The sequence below is a fragment of the Saccoglossus kowalevskii genome, chromosome 3 (genome assembly GCF_978046115.1).
Source record: "Saccoglossus kowalevskii chromosome 3, keSacKowa6.1, whole genome shotgun sequence".
In the NCBI taxonomy this organism is placed as follows: domain Eukaryota; kingdom Metazoa; phylum Hemichordata; class Enteropneusta; family Harrimaniidae; genus Saccoglossus; species Saccoglossus kowalevskii.
The window spans coordinates 17,389,367-17,410,218 of NC_140643.1; the positions used below are offsets into that span (position 1 = coordinate 17,389,367).

Below are 20,852 nucleotides of genomic sequence, written 5' to 3' on the forward strand. Positions count from 1 at the left end.
AAACGGCTCCGAATGTTATGTTTTACAAAAATTTTAGCATCTTGCAAGTTGCAGACGACAGCCTGAGTGGGCATGATTTCGGTTAGTTTTTATGAACCGAACTCGACATTCAGATTCGAGACCAAAATTGTGAACGTCTTACCTATTCACTGCAAGTAAATTTGTACACATTCGTACAAACCTCAGTTACGTTATCCAGTCGGATTTTCTGGTTGCTTTACCAAATGCATGTTTAGAACTGTAAACTTTGAAAACGTAAACTTCTGAGTTCATGACCCTCTTTATTGAGCATGCGCAAATAAAATTAACATAAAATTTAAATAAATTATTTCGAACGAGGCACGCCCCATTTCCGAATGACTGACGGTTGAAGGGGTCATTCGCGTTGTTTTATTGGCTAGCCACACAAAAGGGCTAATAGTATTCTGTTTTCTGGTTACGGCGTTGTGTTTATTTCCGCAATCTGATTACCATGCCCGTTGGAAACCACTAAAGCTTCAGTCAAGGTGATCGAGAAGGGAGCAGCTGCAAAAAAGAAAGAGATATTACCTGCCTTCCACATCAGAGTACCGGGCAACGATGGCTGCGAGCACGCAAGGAAGCTGGGTAAGCTGACAAATAATTGGATTTCGATCCAGTCGAAGAGATTGTTCTGTCACAGTAATGTCAATACACAAAATGTCGACCCGACGTGCTGAACAAGTTCTTATGTTGTTTTTCACAGTATCCATCTGGCTTCCATGGCCACTTTCGGAGCAAGATGCGAAATGACTTCGTTAACGAGTATCGAATGCAGGCCAAACCGTCACCGCCAATGAAGTTTTCGAGGCGCCTTTCGGTAAGTTTCCATTATTCGGCACCACGCTCTTGCAAGTTGCGATCGATCGCCTCGACCCGTGCCATACCTTTCATATACGAGAAAACCAAAGTTAAATGTTTCGGTTCAGTTGCCATATGATTGGTCAATGGAATGCTGTATAAGTTTTGACAACAACATGGCGTGACGATTGTTGTTACGTTGCCGGGAGATTCAGGGCCATGCTTATAAAAAAAATATATGAAAAACAACGTTGTCGGTGCATGGGATGTACAATAAAAGAGACTGGTCAGAGCAACCTTAGTACGAATAAAAAATTTACGTTTGACCCCGATACTTTAAATTCACTCACAACAAGAGTGCGGCATAAGATAGTTTGAGAAGAGAGAAATAATTCGTATGCGTGGGTATATATTTATAACTTACCGGTATTATATATTGTAACTTTTATAATAACACATTGTTAAATTGTTTATTCACGACATAATAATTTTATTATTTTTGATCCTTCTATCAACACATCATATCATTTTGGGGTGACCAGTAGCATTAATAATACATTCACAGTGATACCATACCATTACCGTAACAGCAGGTAACACAACTACGTAGTAGTCAGATTTCTCCAGACATTGTTGACTGTTAAGTGAACCCTAATAACATCTACCTATTTTCTTATCTTCTACCAAAGATATGAGTCTATTCTGTTAATTCCCCAGTCTTTAATCGTTGTTCAGATTTCTCTATTTATAAATGATAGTTTATCACTAAAGTTGTGTTTTCATGAACTCGGATTCTGGATTGCTATGTCAATGTGGCTCCATTGTGCTTTTTAGAATTATTTTGGCATGTGCAGCAACCAAAATATATTATAAAAGGGAAAAATATTCAACATATTTATCAGTGATAACAGCTATTACTTATTTTCAGTGTTAATGACCAATATAAATCACATGTAAAAGTGTTTTGACTAAAATGATCAATGAATTAATTATCTGAACTTTTTGAAAAGATCTACCGACATATTTCTATATTACTGACCAGATTGGTACATGACATGTAAATCTGTGTATTACTAAAAGTGCTGTGGTTATCAATATTCGTCATAACCATGTGACATAACATAACATGTATGAAATACACAGTTAGCTTACAGATAAATTCACACTGCACGACAACTGTGACACTTTGATTGTTTCACCTTTTGGAAGAGCTTGGGGATATATATATATATATATATATACAATTGCTTAAATACGCAGGAATTCTGTCGTATAGATAGTGGAATCAATATCAACCAGGTGGCGGTTGCATAGGTCCCGTACTTACAGAAGAAGACTCTCAAAGTGCTCAGACATTCTGAAGTGTAGTCAACAGGTGGCCATAAGTGTTAGAGATGAATTCATAAATTGAATTTATAATATTTAAAAAAAAAAATGTATATTCAACATAACTCTGTGTACTCTTATCTAGAAAATGTATGTAAAAGCCACCCACTAAAAAAAAAAAATGTATTTCTGGTTACAAGTTTCTAGAATATATAACATGATACTCATTATGGCAACTAGAAACAAATTTTTCGTTTTGCAATTTATGTTGAAAAATTCTGGATAAGATACTGAAAGTAAAAAGTAAGGCTGAAATATCATATTATTTAAATCTGTATAACTAACTCATTTTTGTTTTTGTTTTGATTTCCAACAGGAGAGACCAACTACTCATAACTTCTCGAAGCACGACAATCGGTTTTCATTTCTGAACACAGTAACTTCATTCCAAGATGTAAGTAGTAAAACTCATTCATATCTAAATGTTACTAACACTTTGTTTTTATCCAGCATGTGAGATTTACCAAGAATATAATGGATTCAAATAAATAGCAACTTTTCCATCGTTTGTTAATATTTTGCAAGTGAAAAATTTATATGACTTATTTCGAATGAATTGAATTTTCCATAAATGATTAAATTGACCATTAATAATTATAATGGAAAAAATGGGTGAAGTAAACAAAGTGTGTAGGCTGACAATAGTACATTATCATGTGTCACTGAATTCACAAATGATGATTTCAATTAGTATTTGACGACTAATAATTCAGTTAGACTCAACTCCATCTAAGCTCTGGGTTCAGTAAAATGCCTTTCAAATCTTGCCTATAATTATTGGTATGCAAGGCCTTAATCCTAATTCTATTCTGGCAAGTAGTGTCTGAATGGCCATTAAGGCTTCTCATTACAGTTTCACAAAAGTCTCTGGGTTTATTTATTTTTATGTTTTGCGAATAGATTACTTATTAGGCCAGACTTTTATTATCCCTTGTTTCGCGAACCCGCCGAATGAACAGAAGCCGAAAATGAAATAAAAATATAATTTTATTTCAGCGTAATTTCTCGCGCCCGCCGACTTGTAAGCGCAAAAAAATGCTAAAAAAATATTATTTTTATCTTCATTTTTTTTTACCGCCCGCCGCATAACAAATCCAAGTTGCATTTTCGTGGCAGTATCATGATCAAAGTACCAAAGTCTCACGCAGATGAGAAACAAGGTTATACATGGAATAAAATTTTATTTCATTTCTTCTCTCCGATCAATGATTTCACTTACAATTCTTTGAGAATCACACAAATCTAATGCAAAAAAAGAATTAATTTTATTTTTTTTCCGCCCTCCTCAAAAAAGTTGCCTTATAAAAACTCGCGAAACAAGGAATAAAAAGGTCTGGCCTTACTATACAAAGTCATACATGGGAAAAAAAATGTGATAATGTGATATTACTGAATATAGATTACTGAGTTAATACATGGGATTCTATGGGGGAAATGTAAAACATCATTACATCATGAGGTTTATCTTTGCAGTTTTTTAAACCTTCAGGTAATGAAGCAATGTCTAAAACTACATTAAAAAAAAAATTAAAAATGGGGGGTTTTGGACCTATTATAAAAGATACAACAGTTTTAGTAATTTGTCCTATACTTACACATGGGGGATAGAACGTGTTCTCGCTTTAAAACTCTTGTATTGTCCACTTCAAACCCTCTATGTCCAGGAAACAGGTTTGAGCAACCTTTAATAATACATCTAACTAATTTGCATACAATTAACATACACATATGTTTGATTTACTTTATATCCTTTATAATAGGTTAGTCAAAATTTTCTTGTTACCTTTCACACACACACACAAAGATTACGCATAATTTTTTTCCATATTTAAAAAAAAATTATAGACAATGATCAATAAAACAATGATCCAACATTAATAAAAGAAATAATTGAAAAATACATAAATTGTGCAAATTTTGGTGAAAGAAAAATATGGGGTTTTGAACTAGAAATGAAGTAGAATGAAAATGTAGAAGCTGTCAGTATAGTTACAAGTTGAGGTTCTGGATTGAATCACCTGTCAAATTCACAGGGAACACAGAGTTGACAGTCTGCATGCAAGCATCAATCAAACGCACATAGAGTGTAGGCTTGACAGTCTGCATGCAAAGCAAAGCCAAAATCCAACTTGTAAGTTAAGATACGCCCAAATTGTACTGTAGAGTTTACATCACCCATCAAACACACAGAGAACACAGCTGTTGTTGCTATGCTCATATTAAAACAATAAATCATTATAAACATCACATTCATTAAGAGCATCAATGTTACTTAGTAGCATTGGAATTTTAGAATCGTTTGAAATATTAAGAGTACACTACCGATGATACACTATACTGATTTGGAACTATTGATCAGTTCCAATGGTTGGGACATTGTCAGTCATTCAATAGAGTTGTTACAAGGACAGGTCTTCAGGGGACATAAGTAATTAAAATAAGTGCACAGCAAACTTAAATGTCTAAATGTTTTATCATTTATCGGATAGTTGTATACAGGTTATTGCAATTTGTTAGAACCTGGATATGCACACACTAATGTTAACCGTTTCACCACCAGTTCCCTCATTTCATCACAAATTCACAAAATAGTCCTGTTTATAGTCTGACCTTTCCTACAGAAGATTGGGACAAAAATGGCCCAATTTTTTGAGTAAAATCTGAAAATTTACTCAAATTTTGTCTGTTGGCCTCCAAATATAGGGTTAATTTCCAGGAATGTTGAAGAATATAAGAAAAAAGTACAGACAAATTTTGGCGAGAAATTTTGGTGGTGAAAAGGTTAGCAATTAATGTTCGTGGCATTTGAAGATTTTATCATTCTCTCCCTCTAATTGAAAATACAGGACAGTAATGTGTGAAATGAACGATTACCGGACATTTTAATGCAGAGTAACTTAAATGGCGTTTGAAATTTGCCGGACCTTCTGTCACCTGCCTAGGTTTTGTATTGTCACAGGGTCTTAGTATCCCTATGCCTATCATTTTGTATATAACGGGGACTATTTCTTCAACAGTGACCCAAATTAGTTCAGATTATAACTTGATTATTTTTTTTTTTGTCAGTTGACAATGATTTTTTTCAAATTTGAAAAATATATTTGTCTTCGAATGCATACATTACATTTAAAATCACACCCTTTTTAAGTCTCCCTGGTAACGTTTTGATACTACCTAACAGCTGATCAGCGTATTCTATTTTATTCTTATATTATATAGACCCTGAGTCCTCACTTGTCAAGTAAACTAGACTTCCTAACAATAGTCGGACTACAAGACACACCCATCCCCATTGTTGTCGCAGGCTCTTAAATGCACGTGCCCATATCAGACTTTTATTCTATTGTAAATATAGGAAGACTTAGCAATCGTGGCAGCCTTGTGTTTGATGGAATCCGTTCCTTTTAATGGGATGACTGAATGTGTCATTGTTAGGCATTTTTTTTGTATATTATGCCTTAGCTTTAAGAAGTTGAGTCCTGACTGTATTAAATTATACTAAGTCTTTTCTGTGTAAGCCTGTTACGGATAGAGGTTGACCGCAATGCAGGGAAGATTAATATATATTTGTGGGTCTTGTCAGGTTTGACTTAGGGTTAGCTCTAGTGGTAAACTAAAATTGTACACTAAATAACAATACCTTATTGTTGTTTCTTATTCCAGTTCAATTAAGAGACAAGCAGCTTGGATACAAGTTACCTATACGTTACAACTTTTCAAAAACACTTAATAATTTTTCATTTTATTTTAAACTGGCATATACTAGTAGTAGACACACAGAGCATTTATTTAACATATGTTGTATGCGTCGCATGGGACTCACATTGAACATAGCATAGTGCAATGATTATGTCGCCCTTAAATTTAATTTAAATCAAAATCAACGAGTGTTGTTTAAATTTATTGATCTTGACAGTGCTACTGTTAACAAATGTACTTGAGTTTGTTTGTTTTTTAAGTCAGTAAAATTGAGTGTCAGTGACTCTCTGAAATTTTGTCTTTACTGATAACCATAAAAACCCAAATCACAAAATAAATTTGTAGAAGTAAAAATTAAACAGTATATAATGGTTATTGTAATTCAAACTCATCTTGTATAGCATGGAATATTAATGTTATTTAAAGGGCGGCAGTCGTCGTGCCGCATCATGTTCGATATGGGACTCCTAGCGACGTATACAACGTGTGTAAAATACATTGTTTATTTACATGAAATTCGAACACGCGCTGCGCGACGACCAACGTGCTTTAAATGATTGCTTTCGTGTCAAGAATAACGGATTCAGTTTATATTTGAGTTTATTATAAAATTTATTACTATTTATTTATTATAGGGGAGACTCGAAAATTAATAGATTTATTTTGAGTGTGCGCATGACAAGTCTAAAAATGATCTAAAAAAATTTGCTCATAAACTCTATCAGTGTATCAAATATGCAGATGTTATAAATCTTAGCGTGCAGTGTGATATGATCTACCTGGTAACCAGTCATTACCCCATGAATGTTTTAATTTTACTTGCAGGAGTAAATACACGCCCTGTTCAGTGATTGATTTAAGTAATGAAAAAGATTTTACTGATTCAGTGTACAATAAATGCAATTATTAAAGATTAGAAATATGGTATATATATATATATATGTAACCACACATATAAATTTATCTTATCCTCTATAGTCCCTATACATATTAATAATCAAAAAATAATGAATAACTTGATATTTGTTTTAATTGGTTGATTGTACGGGAAACAATGATCACAATTTATATTGATGTAATTTTTGTTCTGTAATTTATAAACTTGAAATGAACACACCCCCACACCTTATACATACTGGGTAATTCAGTATATATGGTACCGGGTATTTAAAAATAAACAATCCTCCATAGTTACCAGTGTTGGATTTAACTGTGAATAGATTTAAAGTGGTAATGTTGTGGCAGGAACAACACAGTCTTGAATATACATTGAGTGCTTATAATAGTCTATCAACACGGGGTAAAAAACAACATCATTCATTGCCAACTGTTTTGTTTGGTTAACGCAAACAACTTTAGTTTTTAACTTAGCAGCGTACTTATTACCCTTTTCATTGTTCGGATCAAGGTAGGAGGCAATGAGGTTATTGACTTATAGATGTGATGGAAATTTAGAAATGGAAAACTTAATTAATTTTAATACTTTTACAATTCACAGTTCTAGAAAATAATCAGAAAGTACATACTATTAACTGCCTGGAAAAATACGAATACAGTGTAATTCGCTCGTGCAAAATATATCCCTTAACAGGCCTCAGTGCTTTTATGAGAGCTATTTTTCACTCTCCAACCATTTTCAAAAGGCAAGGTCTGACTATGAAGAATAATATAGAAAATGTGGCCACTCTTGTGTAAAAACAACAATTATATTGTTGGCTTTGAATTAGATTGTTGAATTCGCCATGATTTAAAACAAAATTTGTGGAGTCAGGATCCATTTTTTTTTTCACTGGAGGCTGATGTAACTGTTTTGTTCGGTCGAGCTAAATAATACAACTCATAGCTGCCTCAGGTAACTAAGTGACGGCTTACTGAGTGTTGTTTTTGTAGGCTAATACGTCAGTAGCGTGTCTGTTTCGCATAAAAGGACCGCAGCCTGAAACTTTATCTTTAGTGTAGCTTTTTTTCGGGGGCATTCAACGGGAGGCAAGTCAAATAAAAGTGTCTGTATGCTTTGTTTGTACTGAACAGTGTTCGCCTCACTACATTTAAGAACCTTTCTCTGTATCCTTGTCAAAAGGTTTGGGATCACTGATTGTGAAAATCTATTATTCTCCAAGATTTTTGGTAATTAAAGATTTTTTTCATTGATAATGTGACAATTGAGTGTTGTCAGCGACAATGTGCTACATCAGTTGGAATGATCCCATACTTCTATTTTTGTTGTCTTGATGAATTTACTTTGGCCATTATGCATGATGGTCCGACCGTGTTGCCAACAAACACATTCTGTATCCAGTCGTAGAGTCCAAATCGTTTAACCAACAGAAACCAATATAGGAAAGTAAAATAAAATACATAGAATTGTAATATGAATAATTTGTCGTTAGTTTTTCTGTAAGCGAGGATGCAATAGTGGTTACCAAGCATAGAGAATTCATTTGAATGCCGTAGAAATTATGGACGTGACTTTTCATATTCCACAATTTTTCTCAAGGAATAATTGATTCTCATTTTACAGCCCACGCTTTAATTGCTTTAATTGTCTAGGTTTTGAACAATCTTGATTTGAATCTTAACTGACAGTATATGCAGACTATAGCCATATATTTTGTATTGTAAACCACATTAATTTCATTTGATTTTTACAAGTCTGAGAAGACAGAGAATTCCAGCAACTGTGTCACCAGAGTTTAATTCATACAGGTAGTCGCATTGAACGTTTGACTGCTATGAGGTTCTTTAAACATGGACTAGGTCACGATGAGTTTAATCTCTGCAAATGATATCAAATCAGGAAAGGTTTAACAGTAATTTATATTCATACTTTTGGGCCACACTAAGGAGTTTCCATTCATGTACTCATTGTAACTATGTTACCATGGCAACTGCAATATATATTTGAAAAAAAATAGTGATCAAACATTACATCCTTAATAATAAAATTGTGTAACATTTTTGAGATAAAAAAACAGAAATATATACAAAAGATTGTTCGAAATCCTACCCATTCTTCCATAAAAGCAAACGATCTTCTGCACTCTAAATGCAATGTTTTAAGTTGATTTAAAGCTGACAGCTTTAACGATTAAATCAAATTTAATTACAATACATAATGCTACATGTCTCACTTCAGTTGTATTTGCATTCATTTATAGTGTCTGTGTTTAGCCCCCCCCCCCCAATTGCATAGTTGCCATGGCAACATAATGATGATAAAAGAATAGTTGTAATAATAGTTAAAATTATAAAATAGATCATACATTTACTATCTGCTAGATCAACAAGTAAAATGGGTTTACATGCATGTTGACATTTTATAAACAAATCTTTCTCATAAATTTGAAGGTTTATTTCTCCTGCTGTGATGCTTCCACTTCAGAGCTGATAAAGTGTGTGAAATGCGGAGCAACTGTTTCCATGACAATGATAAACACTATGGTAATCAGACATGTTGCTGTGTGCAATAATTATTTGAGTTTATATTGCCATTGTAGTTTTTTAAATTTAAATTCTCGTTATAATTGACATTATTTGTTGCTAAATTTTCTAAATTGCTTGTCATTTTGTTAATAGTACATTCAGAGGTCACCACTAAAGTAAACCATTATTTATTTTGATCATTACAATTTTTATTTACAACAATTTACTTGCTTTAAAATGGTGTTATCTTTTTATTTATGTACATCATGTAATTTTATTAATTTGCATTTGATATATATATATATATATTGAAATGAATATTTAAAATTAAATGAAAGAAAAATGTTTATATACAAGTGGAAAACGAGAGCAAGAGATAACATGATACAAACTAATAAACATTATTGGACTGCGATAACTAATTGCACTGTTCATTTATTTATTTTCATTTTCCAATACTGTAGAATAATATATTTTCGCTTGGAATTTATTTTCGCTATTTTCACTGAAGGGATGATTCCGTGAAAATAAAATCCAGCGAATATACTTTGTTTTCTATATTTCACATTACACTCATCAAAAATCAGTGAAAAATAAATTCCATACAAAACGCCCAAGAAGCCTTTTCAGCGAAAAAATTAATTCCAGCGAAAAGAAAGTATTCCACAGTAATATATATTTATTTTATTACAGTATTGTAGGCTTTTGGCCTTATATTCAACAAAAAGTCCATAAAATCAAAGGAATGATCATGCCATCTTAATCAACATTGGAAATAATATTGTCTCTTAATTTGAAACATTAGAGTATATACTTTGATAAAGACTGAAGCACAATTGGGTTATGAGAATTTAAAAGTGAAATAAATTTAATTTTTGATGGGTATTTGTAATAGTAAGGGGGAAGAAATTTTTCTCTCAAAAGTTTGTAAAAGGGACATTCGCAACAAAAATGAAAATTTATTTTTATATTTTGTTTTCACTTTCTGTAAAGTACATAAAGTGCAGATTCTTCTTTCTCTGGGAATATTTACCGCCCTACCACTCTTGATGTGAAATCTGTGACAAGAAACACGAAATCTGCATACGGAACTCCTGAGAAAATTGTTATTGATAGAGAACAGATATTTCTTTAAAACCCGATAATTTTTATAGAGACTATAGGTGTCAAGCATGGAAAAGGATTGCAAACTGATTGACCATTGTTGTGCAGCAATATCAGACGATCTTTGTTTAAAGGTGGACACAAACATATTTACATTGCCGACCCCTTGTATATCCCAAGTTATACCGAGACCAAAACTAAACAGCAATTCTATTAGGTTATATGCCCAGCATGTATAACCTCTTTCATTTATTTCAAATTGGTAATTATAACAACATTTAATATCTTGTCACAATCCTGGATGTTTAACCAATATTTAACAATACAAGACATTCTAAAGGTTTTCAGCAGCAGTTCAAGTGCCTTTAGTATATACTTGCTAAAAGAGGTATGGACTTTTTCAATATTTTCTCCAGCATGGAATCCCCAATTTCACACTCGTAATTCAATATTGGTAGATTTTGACGTCACGAAAATAAAAATGTTGAAAAATGTTCAAATTTCCATGTTTTATAATCGCAGACAGTCATACTTTTAAGTGTTAGGTATTCTGAATATGTTAGTAAGGAAATAGTCAATATAAAAAAAATTGTCTGCACAGGAAATCAATACAGTATAATATATTGAATGTATTCAGATTTGACTGGATATTACTGTTACGTACACTGTACAATGTATGGTGGTGATCTTATAGTGTTCTCACTGAACAAAATAAGCCGTCACAACGCCTTTTATTTGAGAACGTTGTTAAAAATGTTTTTTGAATCAAGTTAGAAAACAGAAAGCAATATTAGAATATTGCTGTGATTTATAAAATCTGTTTGTTTTCTCTAAGCTTTGTTTAAATCACCATACTCATCACAACGTGTTGTGTTCGATATTGGTTGCATATGTGTACAATGCTTGCTTTCCAACATGTGCTTTGTGATGACTTAAATGTGTAAAAGACAATGACAGATTGAACTACCTTAGTCAAAATTTAACATAAAAATAAAAAATATATATATACCGGTATATATATATATATATATATATATGTACATATATATATATTAACAATATTGGTGGGATATATTCTGCCATATATAATATACCGGTAGTTTTTTACAGAAAAGTTTAAAAGAAATCTAACATGTATATGTGTAGAACCACTAATTATAATGTAATTATAGACTTTTATAGTAGTAAAATCATTTGCATATTTCCATTGAGAATTGGAATAAACGTACAAGAATTCATAATGTCAGCTAAATTACAAAACAGTAAATGTACGTTCTGTGAATCTAATTGTGATTAAACACAATTTTAATATTGAATGAATTTGGTCATTTCTGAATTAACCTACCAAAATATAACAACAAATACTTTCAATCGGGAAGTTTCAGTTTAAAGCAGGCTCTTTCAGTTTTCTGTCTGCTAGGAGTGAATCAAGTTGGTCCATTATAGTGTGATGTCACTTCCTGGATACAATGCCTCTAATGGCAGACAGAGAGTGAATCAAATTGGCCTAATAGCATGTGATGTCACTTCCTGTATACAGTGCCTGATAAATGTCAGATAAAACATTGAATGTCAAACCACTGCTAAAGTCTAAAGAATGCTTTGGTAAAAGCCAAACTCAATTTCTGCTGATTTTCCAGTGATTTTAATGCACATTAGTATGACTTTAAACTAAGTTCCTAATTAGGCCAGATAAAGTGAACTCTACTTGTTATCTGATTAGTGAAATACATTTATTCATTTTATAGCCAATCTGTATAACAAAAGTCTAGAAATGTCAACATCACTTTGATTCAAATTAATCCACTTGTGATTTTCACAAGGAGAATGGTGGTTTTGAGTATTCAATCTTAGCAACCCAAAACTGCACATTAACACAGCACATGCCCTCTTTTTTCCTAAAAATATTTAAAAAAAAGTTTTTGCTAGGGAAATTGAAACCTTTTTCTGATTGAAACAAGTTTTCTGATTGTAAACAGTATTACGTACATATTCTCAAAATACTGGAGCCCACACTTCTATGGTTGTATATAATAACTTTTTTATAATAATAATTTTTTATAAACTTTCTCAAAGTAGGTTTCTATTTTATTTTCACAACTGGAATAATTTGTTAATGTTTTCATTTAAGGAATAAATCAAATAAAAAAACAACACATCAACGTCTTTGATTTATATACATTACACATCTAACGTGTAAATATTCATTATAGATATATTGAGCATTCGTAATATTATTTTTATACCATGTCTCAATATTTTAAAAGTTTGTCATTTTATGAAAACTATTGTTAAACAAATAATTTGAAATGTTAAAAAATAAAATTGTAGGTCATCGTAAGGTGACGTCGCTTCATCTCACGTTGCTGGTCGACTTTTCAGAAAACCTTGTTGAGTTTCCATAGCATCATGAAGGAGATCATAAACAATGCCTATTGTCTCTATTGTGTTTTCAAGTTGAATGTTCATCGCCATTGTAATTACACTGTTGTTATTTGCAGCACAACACTTTTACTTTTCCTCTTACTGGACAAAAAAACATTTGCCACTCCGAAATGCAATACTTATATTTTTTATAGAAATTCACGTCCTATTTATTATTCATGTATTGTTCGTAAATAATTGGAAGACTACCCTAGATAAAATGTGCAACTATATATAGTTCAAGCAGACATGTTTCAAGATTTTGGTTGATTTTTTTTTAAGACCAGACTTTTTTTATTCCTTGTTTCTTGAGTTTTTATATGGCAATTTATTTGAGGAGGACGGGAAAAAAAAAAATTAATTCTTTTTTTCCCATTAGATTTAAGTGAGATCATTGATCAAAGAGAAGAAATGAAATAAAATTTTATTCCATGTATCACCTTGTTTCTGATCTGCGCGAGACTTCGGTAATTTGATCATGATACTTCCACAAAAAAAGGATCTTGGTTTTGTTATGCGGCGGGCTGAAACAAAATGAAAATAAAAATAATTTTTTTTAGCAATTTTTTGCACTTAAAAGTCGACAGGTGCGAGAAATTACGCTGAAATAATATTTTATTTTTATTTCATTTTCGGCTCCTGTTCATTTGGCGGGTTTGCGAAACAAGGGATAATAAAAGTCTAGCCAAAATATGAATAAGTGAATCTAAAAAATCGACACAAAGCTAACTTTATATTTCTTTAATAAACCAAGCTTATATTTTTGAGAAAAATAAATAAATAAACAAACAATTCTAATTAAATGGATTACAACAATTATAGAATTATATTTTTTTTCCAGCAATAATGCTTGCACAAATCATTTTTCACTTTTATTTATTTATCAAGTAATGCAATAACACAAGAATGTTATTCAGTGTACTAAGAGATAAAAACAGGGTCGATATTAAGTATATATCGATTCACTACTAATCTCCAATATCTGCAGATTACCAGGGATTATTTTTTATAGCTGCTTTTATTCAACTCCTAAATCGATTTTAACTTTAGATACATCATGCGTTGCCATTGTTGTAATAAATTGCTTTATGTTAAAATATGTACTATTACCATTGATTCCCCACTTTTCTTTTTATTGAAATAAAAAAAACATTGCATGTTTTCCAAAGAATCAGCAAATTAGCTTTAACCCAGCAATTTTTTTTCATTTTAATGCTTTAATGCTTAGAAACCTGTCCTCAATGATGCCTAGATTAAAATAATTTGGTTTCTGGTCATTGCACAGCGCACATCTGTTAAATAAAAATTTGAGAATTTAAAGGAAAAAAAAATTCAGTTTCATGGAAAATCCAAATGACAGAATAATTTTAAAATTAGAATAAAAATATAAGACATTTAAAATAATTAAATGCATCTATTTTGGGAAAGTTTTTAATTAATTAATTTTAATTAATTTTTATTCTATTTATTTTTTTGTGTGTGTACATTGTCACTCCCAACTTTAGAGCATACATTATACATGTATTGTGAATATTGTAAACATTCTCTTTACAGAATTCTTAGTTATCGCAGTAATGAACATATTGACGTTTAAGGAATGAATGAAATTATTGTTCTAATACCACATACCCTGTTGTTGCAAGTGTTTTTCTTCATAATGTTTCCATTCATATCCCATTGTGCTGCATGTTTTACAATAGAAGTTTGCATTTTATATACCGGTATAAACATTTATTGAGTATTTACCTCTGCTATTGATTTTGTCGAGCAGAGCTTATCAGATGAGTGATTGTCCCGTCATTGTCTGTGTCAACTTTTTACTTTTTCGACTTCTTTTTGAAAACTACGAATCTGATTTCTTTGATACTTGGTGTGTATGTACCTTGTGTAGATCTCACTTAGATTTGTTCAATTTATGATTATATCTTGAATTCTCTAATTTTGGTGAGTATTTCTGTCATTTATGGTAAAAAATGGTATTTTCAACTTCTAGTTGAAAACCACAAGAGAGATTACTTTGATATTATACCTTAGGTACCTCTGTCAGATTTGTTCATTTTGTGATGATATGCTCAATTCATTAATTTTGATGAATATTTTTGTCATTTTGGTAAACAGTGACATTTTTGACTTCTTGTTAAAAACTGCAAATTTATGGTTTTGATATTATACATATAGGTACCTTATGTGAAACAATCTCAGATTTGTTCATTTTGTGAGTGATAATATTTTCAATTCTGTAATTGAAATGTGCATTGCTAACAGCAGAGCTATTTCAACCGACAGGCTGCTTGTTTATATAACTAATGAAATAATTTGTGATAAATTATTTCTCTTGTATATTCTCAGGGATTGGGAAAGAAAAAATTAGAAGTTAAGCAAAAAGGTGCCTATCAACCAGATTTCATCGCCTGGGTACCCCATGCCAAGGATATTAAGAGCGCTGGTCCATCAGTATCCTCGTACAGGAATGACTACAAGACGGGGGCGACATCGCGAAGTGTTCCACAGATTTTAATAAACTCAGTCAGGAGGCCTAATACAGCTATGCCTATTGATCCGAAACCGCCCATTGATGAGAGGCCGTTGACCACGTATCGCTTTGTACATAGACATTTACAGCCTAACCCTCGAGTAAACACGAATATGAACACTGGAGATGTGGAGGACCGACCAGTACCATTTGTGAAGACGCATCAGTATATTAACACAGCAATTCCTTCAGTGTACGACAGAAAAACATCACTCACTAATCTCCGGCGAAGTCGAGCGGCGTCAGCTCCTCTGATGAGGGAAAGCGTTGCAATGTGTCTGCAATGGTATGTTCCAAAATCAGAGATAGTAACTCCGCTATCATTGGTTGGGAATGAAAACCGAGCAGCAGTCGGCCCCCTAAAAGAACTTTCACAAGTACAACCGAAAAGAGTTCTTGCAAGCACAAATGAAAGCTTTCAATCCCCTCCCATCTTGATGCAGACAGCGCCCCCAGCGCTTCAACAACAAGACACGCCAGCAGAAATGGTTCCATCACCACCAACAGTCAGCATGCCAGTCAGCATGCCCGCACCACTACCTCCTCCAGTTGTATGCACAGAACCTAGTTTTGCGCGTACGACGCCTGCAGCGCCAACTGCCCCACCTGTAGCAGAACCCGCACCACAAAACACAGCTAATTACTGTGAGGGAGAATAGATGGCTATTATTAGACTCTTCTGGTTTCTTCATTTATGATTCTCTGTCCTAAATGTACAATACCCTTTATCAAACAATGAAACAAATTATTTTATTGCAGTCTAATTAGACAATTAATATTAGTCTTTTTAATTTCCATCTCAATTTTGGATCATGATTTATCTTTGATTACACCCCCCCTTTAAGAATTGTGATTTTTGTTTGCTTTATTTTAAATTGAGAATATAAATTACAGAAAAGAAACTGATGCATGAAGTCTTTCCTTTAAATATACAGCTATTCCATTGCAAATGCACATTCATAATCACTAGGGCTATTGTCATTGGTTAATATACATCATGTGATATAACTACTGATTTGCATATGTCTTTGAAAAATAAAAGATGTGGATGTTTATTCCTATTTAGTACTATATTCTGATTGTAAATATTTCTGTTTTGCTTTTTCAAGAGAGAAAAAAAAAATGTAAGAATACGTTTTAGCTCCGCTGTCGACTTTGTCGAGCGGAGCTTATCATATGAGTGATTGTCCGTCGTCGTCGTCCGGCGTCCGTCGTCCGTGTCAATGTTTTACTTTTTCGACTTCTTCTTGAAACCTACAAGCCTGAATGCCTTGATACTTGTTGTATATGTACCTTGGGTAGACCTCTCTCTGATTTGTTCATTTCATGATCATATCTTCAATTCTCTAATGTTGGTGAATATTTTTGTTAAAAAGTGATATTTTCGACTTCTTGTTAAAAACCGCAAGTCCAATTGCTTTGATATTACATATATAGGTACTACATGTGGATCTCTCTCAGATTTGTTCATTTTGTAATGATATCTTCAATTCTCTAATTTTGGTGAATATTTTTGTCATTTTTGGTAAAAAGTGATATTTTCGACTTCTTGTTAAAAACCGCAAGTCCAATTGCTTTGATATTACATATATAGGTACTACATGTGGACCTCTCTCAGATTTGTTCATTTTGTAATGATATCTTCAATTCTCTAATTTTGGTGAATATTTTTGTCATTTTTGGTAAAAAGTGATATTTCCAACTTCTTGTTAAAAACCGCAAGTCCAATTGCTTTGATATTATATATATAGGTACTACATGTGGACCTCTCTCAGATTTGTTCATTTTGTAATGATATCTTTAATTCTCTAATTTTGGTGAATATTTTTGTCATTTTTGGTAAAAAGTGATATTTTCTTCTTGTTAAAAACCACAATCATTTATGGTGAAAAATGATATTTTTGAATTCTTGTTGAAAACAGCAAGTCCCATTGCATTGATACAGTACTATGCATATTGTTCATTTTCTAATGATATCTTCTCTTCTTTAATTGAAATGTGCATTGCTAACAGCGGAGCTATCTCAGCCGAGAGGCTGCTTGTTTTTTATTTTTTTATTAACTGCACTGTATTTTCTGTTGTCATTTATTGTACTCGTGAATTCCTGTGTTTCTTTTTGTGTGCAATGAATGAATGTAGTCCGTCCACATATTTGCATTATGCAAGATATTTGTATATATTACAACTTTCTAAAATGAATTCTAAAAATAAAATGCATTATTATTAGAGCTATGCTCTAAATAGTCACTTATAAGTGAAAATATTTAGTCTCCGTTTTATCGCCTGCTTCGTAGCATATTTATATTTATATATAGGCATTTTGCGAATCAACGACTAACACTCAATTAATGTAAGTAAATTGATAAGTTGACATACAGTTTCGGATTTTTTAAATAATTGGAAGAAATACAAAAGTATTTATCACTGTATAAACATTGAGTGCTGTATATGCTGTAATTGCTTTGTTGTGTCGTCTTGTACACTTGGAAATGTTTTAGTTTTGTCACGAGCTATAAAGGTCGATGTTTGTCTTACAACATTTCTCACAAATTCAATTGAGCTGTTGATCATATTTTCATTGTTGTTGGTTCAATGTTTCAAAATACAAGAAACAGAACTACCATGAAAAATGGAATCGAGGCATTATATACAAATCGGAATCTGATACGACAAAAAAAAAATCTATCAATAAATAAGCTGAATTCTGATTGGTCTTACCGTGTCAGGGATGGGTAGCCAATCAGGCAAAATTTTGTAAATAATTTGTATTGACTAAACTGGTATTTTTACATTGGTTTCTATGGTGCGATTATTGTCTCAAAATTTTGCTTGGAATTATGGGATGAAAAAGACATTGATATGGATTCTACTATTGCGAAAGTATTTCAAAAAAATTATGTATAATTTAATGAGTTTCCAGGGTGATAATAGTTTTCCATTATTTACAATGGGAAACTATTTCCCATAAAACATTGCATACGTGTGTAGTAAAATGCTGAGTAATGCATAATTTGACTTCACCTTGAACTGCTTTAAATCTTAGCAATAATTTATAAAAGTTCACCTTGTAATGCTACACAGTTTAATTCCAATCATTTTACTAAAGAGTACCTCACAAAATGTGCTGATGCCAAACATACAACCGAGGTCAGAAAAGCATGTGCATTGTCTATGCTGTGATTATTGTGGCTTATGTCATGGGACAGTGGCGAAGTCTGTATCAGATACTGTCAAATAATTTAATTTAGCCGGAATTAATATTTTCGCTAAAAAGATGATTTGGAGATTTTTAACGAGTTGATTTTAAAATACAGGATGAAAGGTATTTTATTCTCACTGAATCGGCCCTTCAGTGAGAATAACGAAAAAATAAACTGCAAGTGAAAATAAAGTATTTTACAGTACATACTACAAAGACTATGCTATTACACAAGCAAACAGAATACTAGTCACAGCACTTGAACATCACACGTGGTAACACCCAACGACATACAAGGAACATTCACTCAATTCTGTTCCCAGTTGTACATTGATTCATCCATCCATGCTGATTCCATCCAGTAATTTGTAATATATAACAATGAATGAATATTATTAAAATCAAATTTAGAAAGATATTGTAAAATATTGCAACCTAACATAGAAGACTTAATTTATTAGTTAATGACAATCATTTCAGAATTGTATTTTACTTTGTGTAGATGCTTGCATGCAAGTTCATTTCATTGCCATGTAGAAAGTAAATCAGGGTAATATTTGCCTTAAGTGAATTGAAATGAATAAACAATGAGTATTTGTAAGATAAATATATATTTGCCTTTTTATTAGTATATTAAGTTGTTCTTAAAATGTTACTTATGTAATATATTATGTCAATTAAACAAACGTGCATATATTGTTCGCTAATTAACTGTGATTGAGGATAAACTACTGCCCTCAAGACAATAACTGGGTAATGAGAAGCAAAACACTAGACTCTGAAATCAGTATTTAACTTTCTCTTTTAACAGTTTCATCAATGATCATATGTGTATATGTTGACCAATCAAATCAACTGAAATTTCAAAAGGTTGGATTATGGTATGTCAATTCCAACATAATTTACATCTCCCGCGCGACAAACTTTGACAATCTATAATTCCACTTGGTGGCGCTGTTCGGAAATCTTCCATTCTGTTAATTAGAGACGGGTTATGCGCACGCCACTTTGGGTCGTATCTGTGAGCTCTCAAATAGGACCTCACGAATACGACCTACTTTACATATTACCCATATTGCATTATACAACATGGCCGACAGGTTAGTTGTGCTTGTTATTTTCTTCCCGTTACATACACGATGTGTTGTTTACTAGTAATCGCACGTTTTCCTAAACAGTATGTGAACCTTTGTCGCGTCGTCAGACAGAAATTCACTTTTTAACACATGAATTTTGCGTTTTTTTTCAATTTAGCCGAGTCGATTTATCACGGTGGAGCAACAAATTGATTTCTGTCCCTTCCAGGGGTAAAACAAAGATGTAACCTAGGCCCAACATTTTTCAATTTTTTTTATTTTAAAATGATCCTTCAGACATTTCTTTCTAAACACTGATGTGACCCTCACTGGGGGCACACCAATTAAGAGTCCTCTGTAGATCTTTGGCGGTAATAATATTTATCGGTCAGGGATTGAAATGGAAATTTTCTCCTGCATGCATAGTGTGCATGTTGAATTTGAAATTTACCTGCACTAACTTGTTGTGAAATGCACCACTTTTAAATAAAATTGACGGGTTCTCGATTGATGCGATTGTGAAAGAATTTGATTTTTTCTAGTTGTCTCACAATCTTTGTTGAACTTAATTTAGACTTCGTGAATATAATGAGAAAATGTTGTGTTAATTTCTACATGCACAGCGTGCACATTATATTTTGAGTTTCCTTGCACTAGCTAATAATCGATGTGCACCAGGGTATTTCGATCCCTGTCGGTACTGGTCATTGCATTGATTGGTACCCTATTTGACCGCATTCAATCACAGAGCCTGGCGATTTTTTAGTGTCGATACGTGGGCAGTACTTACTGTAAAACATGTCTTTTTCGCTAGCATGTTATTTCAGCTAATTTTGCTAATCTGTAATTTCGCTAATTCAAGATGTCAAGAATTTAAAATAGAGTATATTCTCACAATGAAATTGTTTACACTTTAGCTAAATTAAGATTCAGTTAATTCATGCATTGAGTCAAAATCGCTAATATGATGTGCAGCTATTTAAACTTGTTTTACAATATTTACCGGGATTATAGTCGAACTCAGCCAACACATCTGCTTCACTGATATATTTTTGATTAACTCCCATGACTGTTTTGTTCTTGAATTCAGTAAAATAGTTTTGTACAGTAGTTTATTTCATCGTAATAAAACACTTAGTATAGATAAATTATTCGTTACCCTTGCCGCCATGTATCGTTCATTATTTAA

At 32.4% G+C, this 20,852-nt stretch overlaps 1 protein-coding gene across 1 annotated transcript; it reads left to right on the plus strand.

The window, feature by feature from the left end:
• Positions 1–333: 333 nt before the first annotated feature.
• LOC100371168 (uncharacterized) lies at positions 334–19,194 on the plus strand. Its single transcript, XM_002738318.4, has 4 exons — positions 334–606; positions 725–838; positions 2,522–2,599; positions 15,205–19,194. The coding sequence occupies exons 1-4, from the start codon at positions 580–582 to the stop codon at positions 16,045–16,047; spliced, it is 1,062 nt and encodes a 353-aa protein (XP_002738364.1). The 5' UTR covers positions 334–579; the 3' UTR covers positions 16,048–19,194.
• The last annotated feature ends 1,658 nt before the right edge of the window (positions 19,195–20,852 follow it).

What these genes read in the sequence shown, in the direction of transcription:
- LOC100371168 (XM_002738318.4), top strand. Translation starts at nt 580, where the DNA reads ATGGCTGCGAGCACGCAAGGAAGCTGG. An exon ending in AGTTTTCGAGGCGCCTTTCG is followed by an intron (nt 839 to 2,521) that starts GTAAGTTTCCAT and finishes GATTTCCAACAG; the next exon opens with GAGAGACCAACTACTCATAA. An exon ending in CAGTAACTTCATTCCAAGAT is followed by an intron (nt 2,600 to 15,204) that starts GTAAGTAGTAAA and finishes GTATATTCTCAG; the next exon opens with GGATTGGGAAAGAAAAAATT.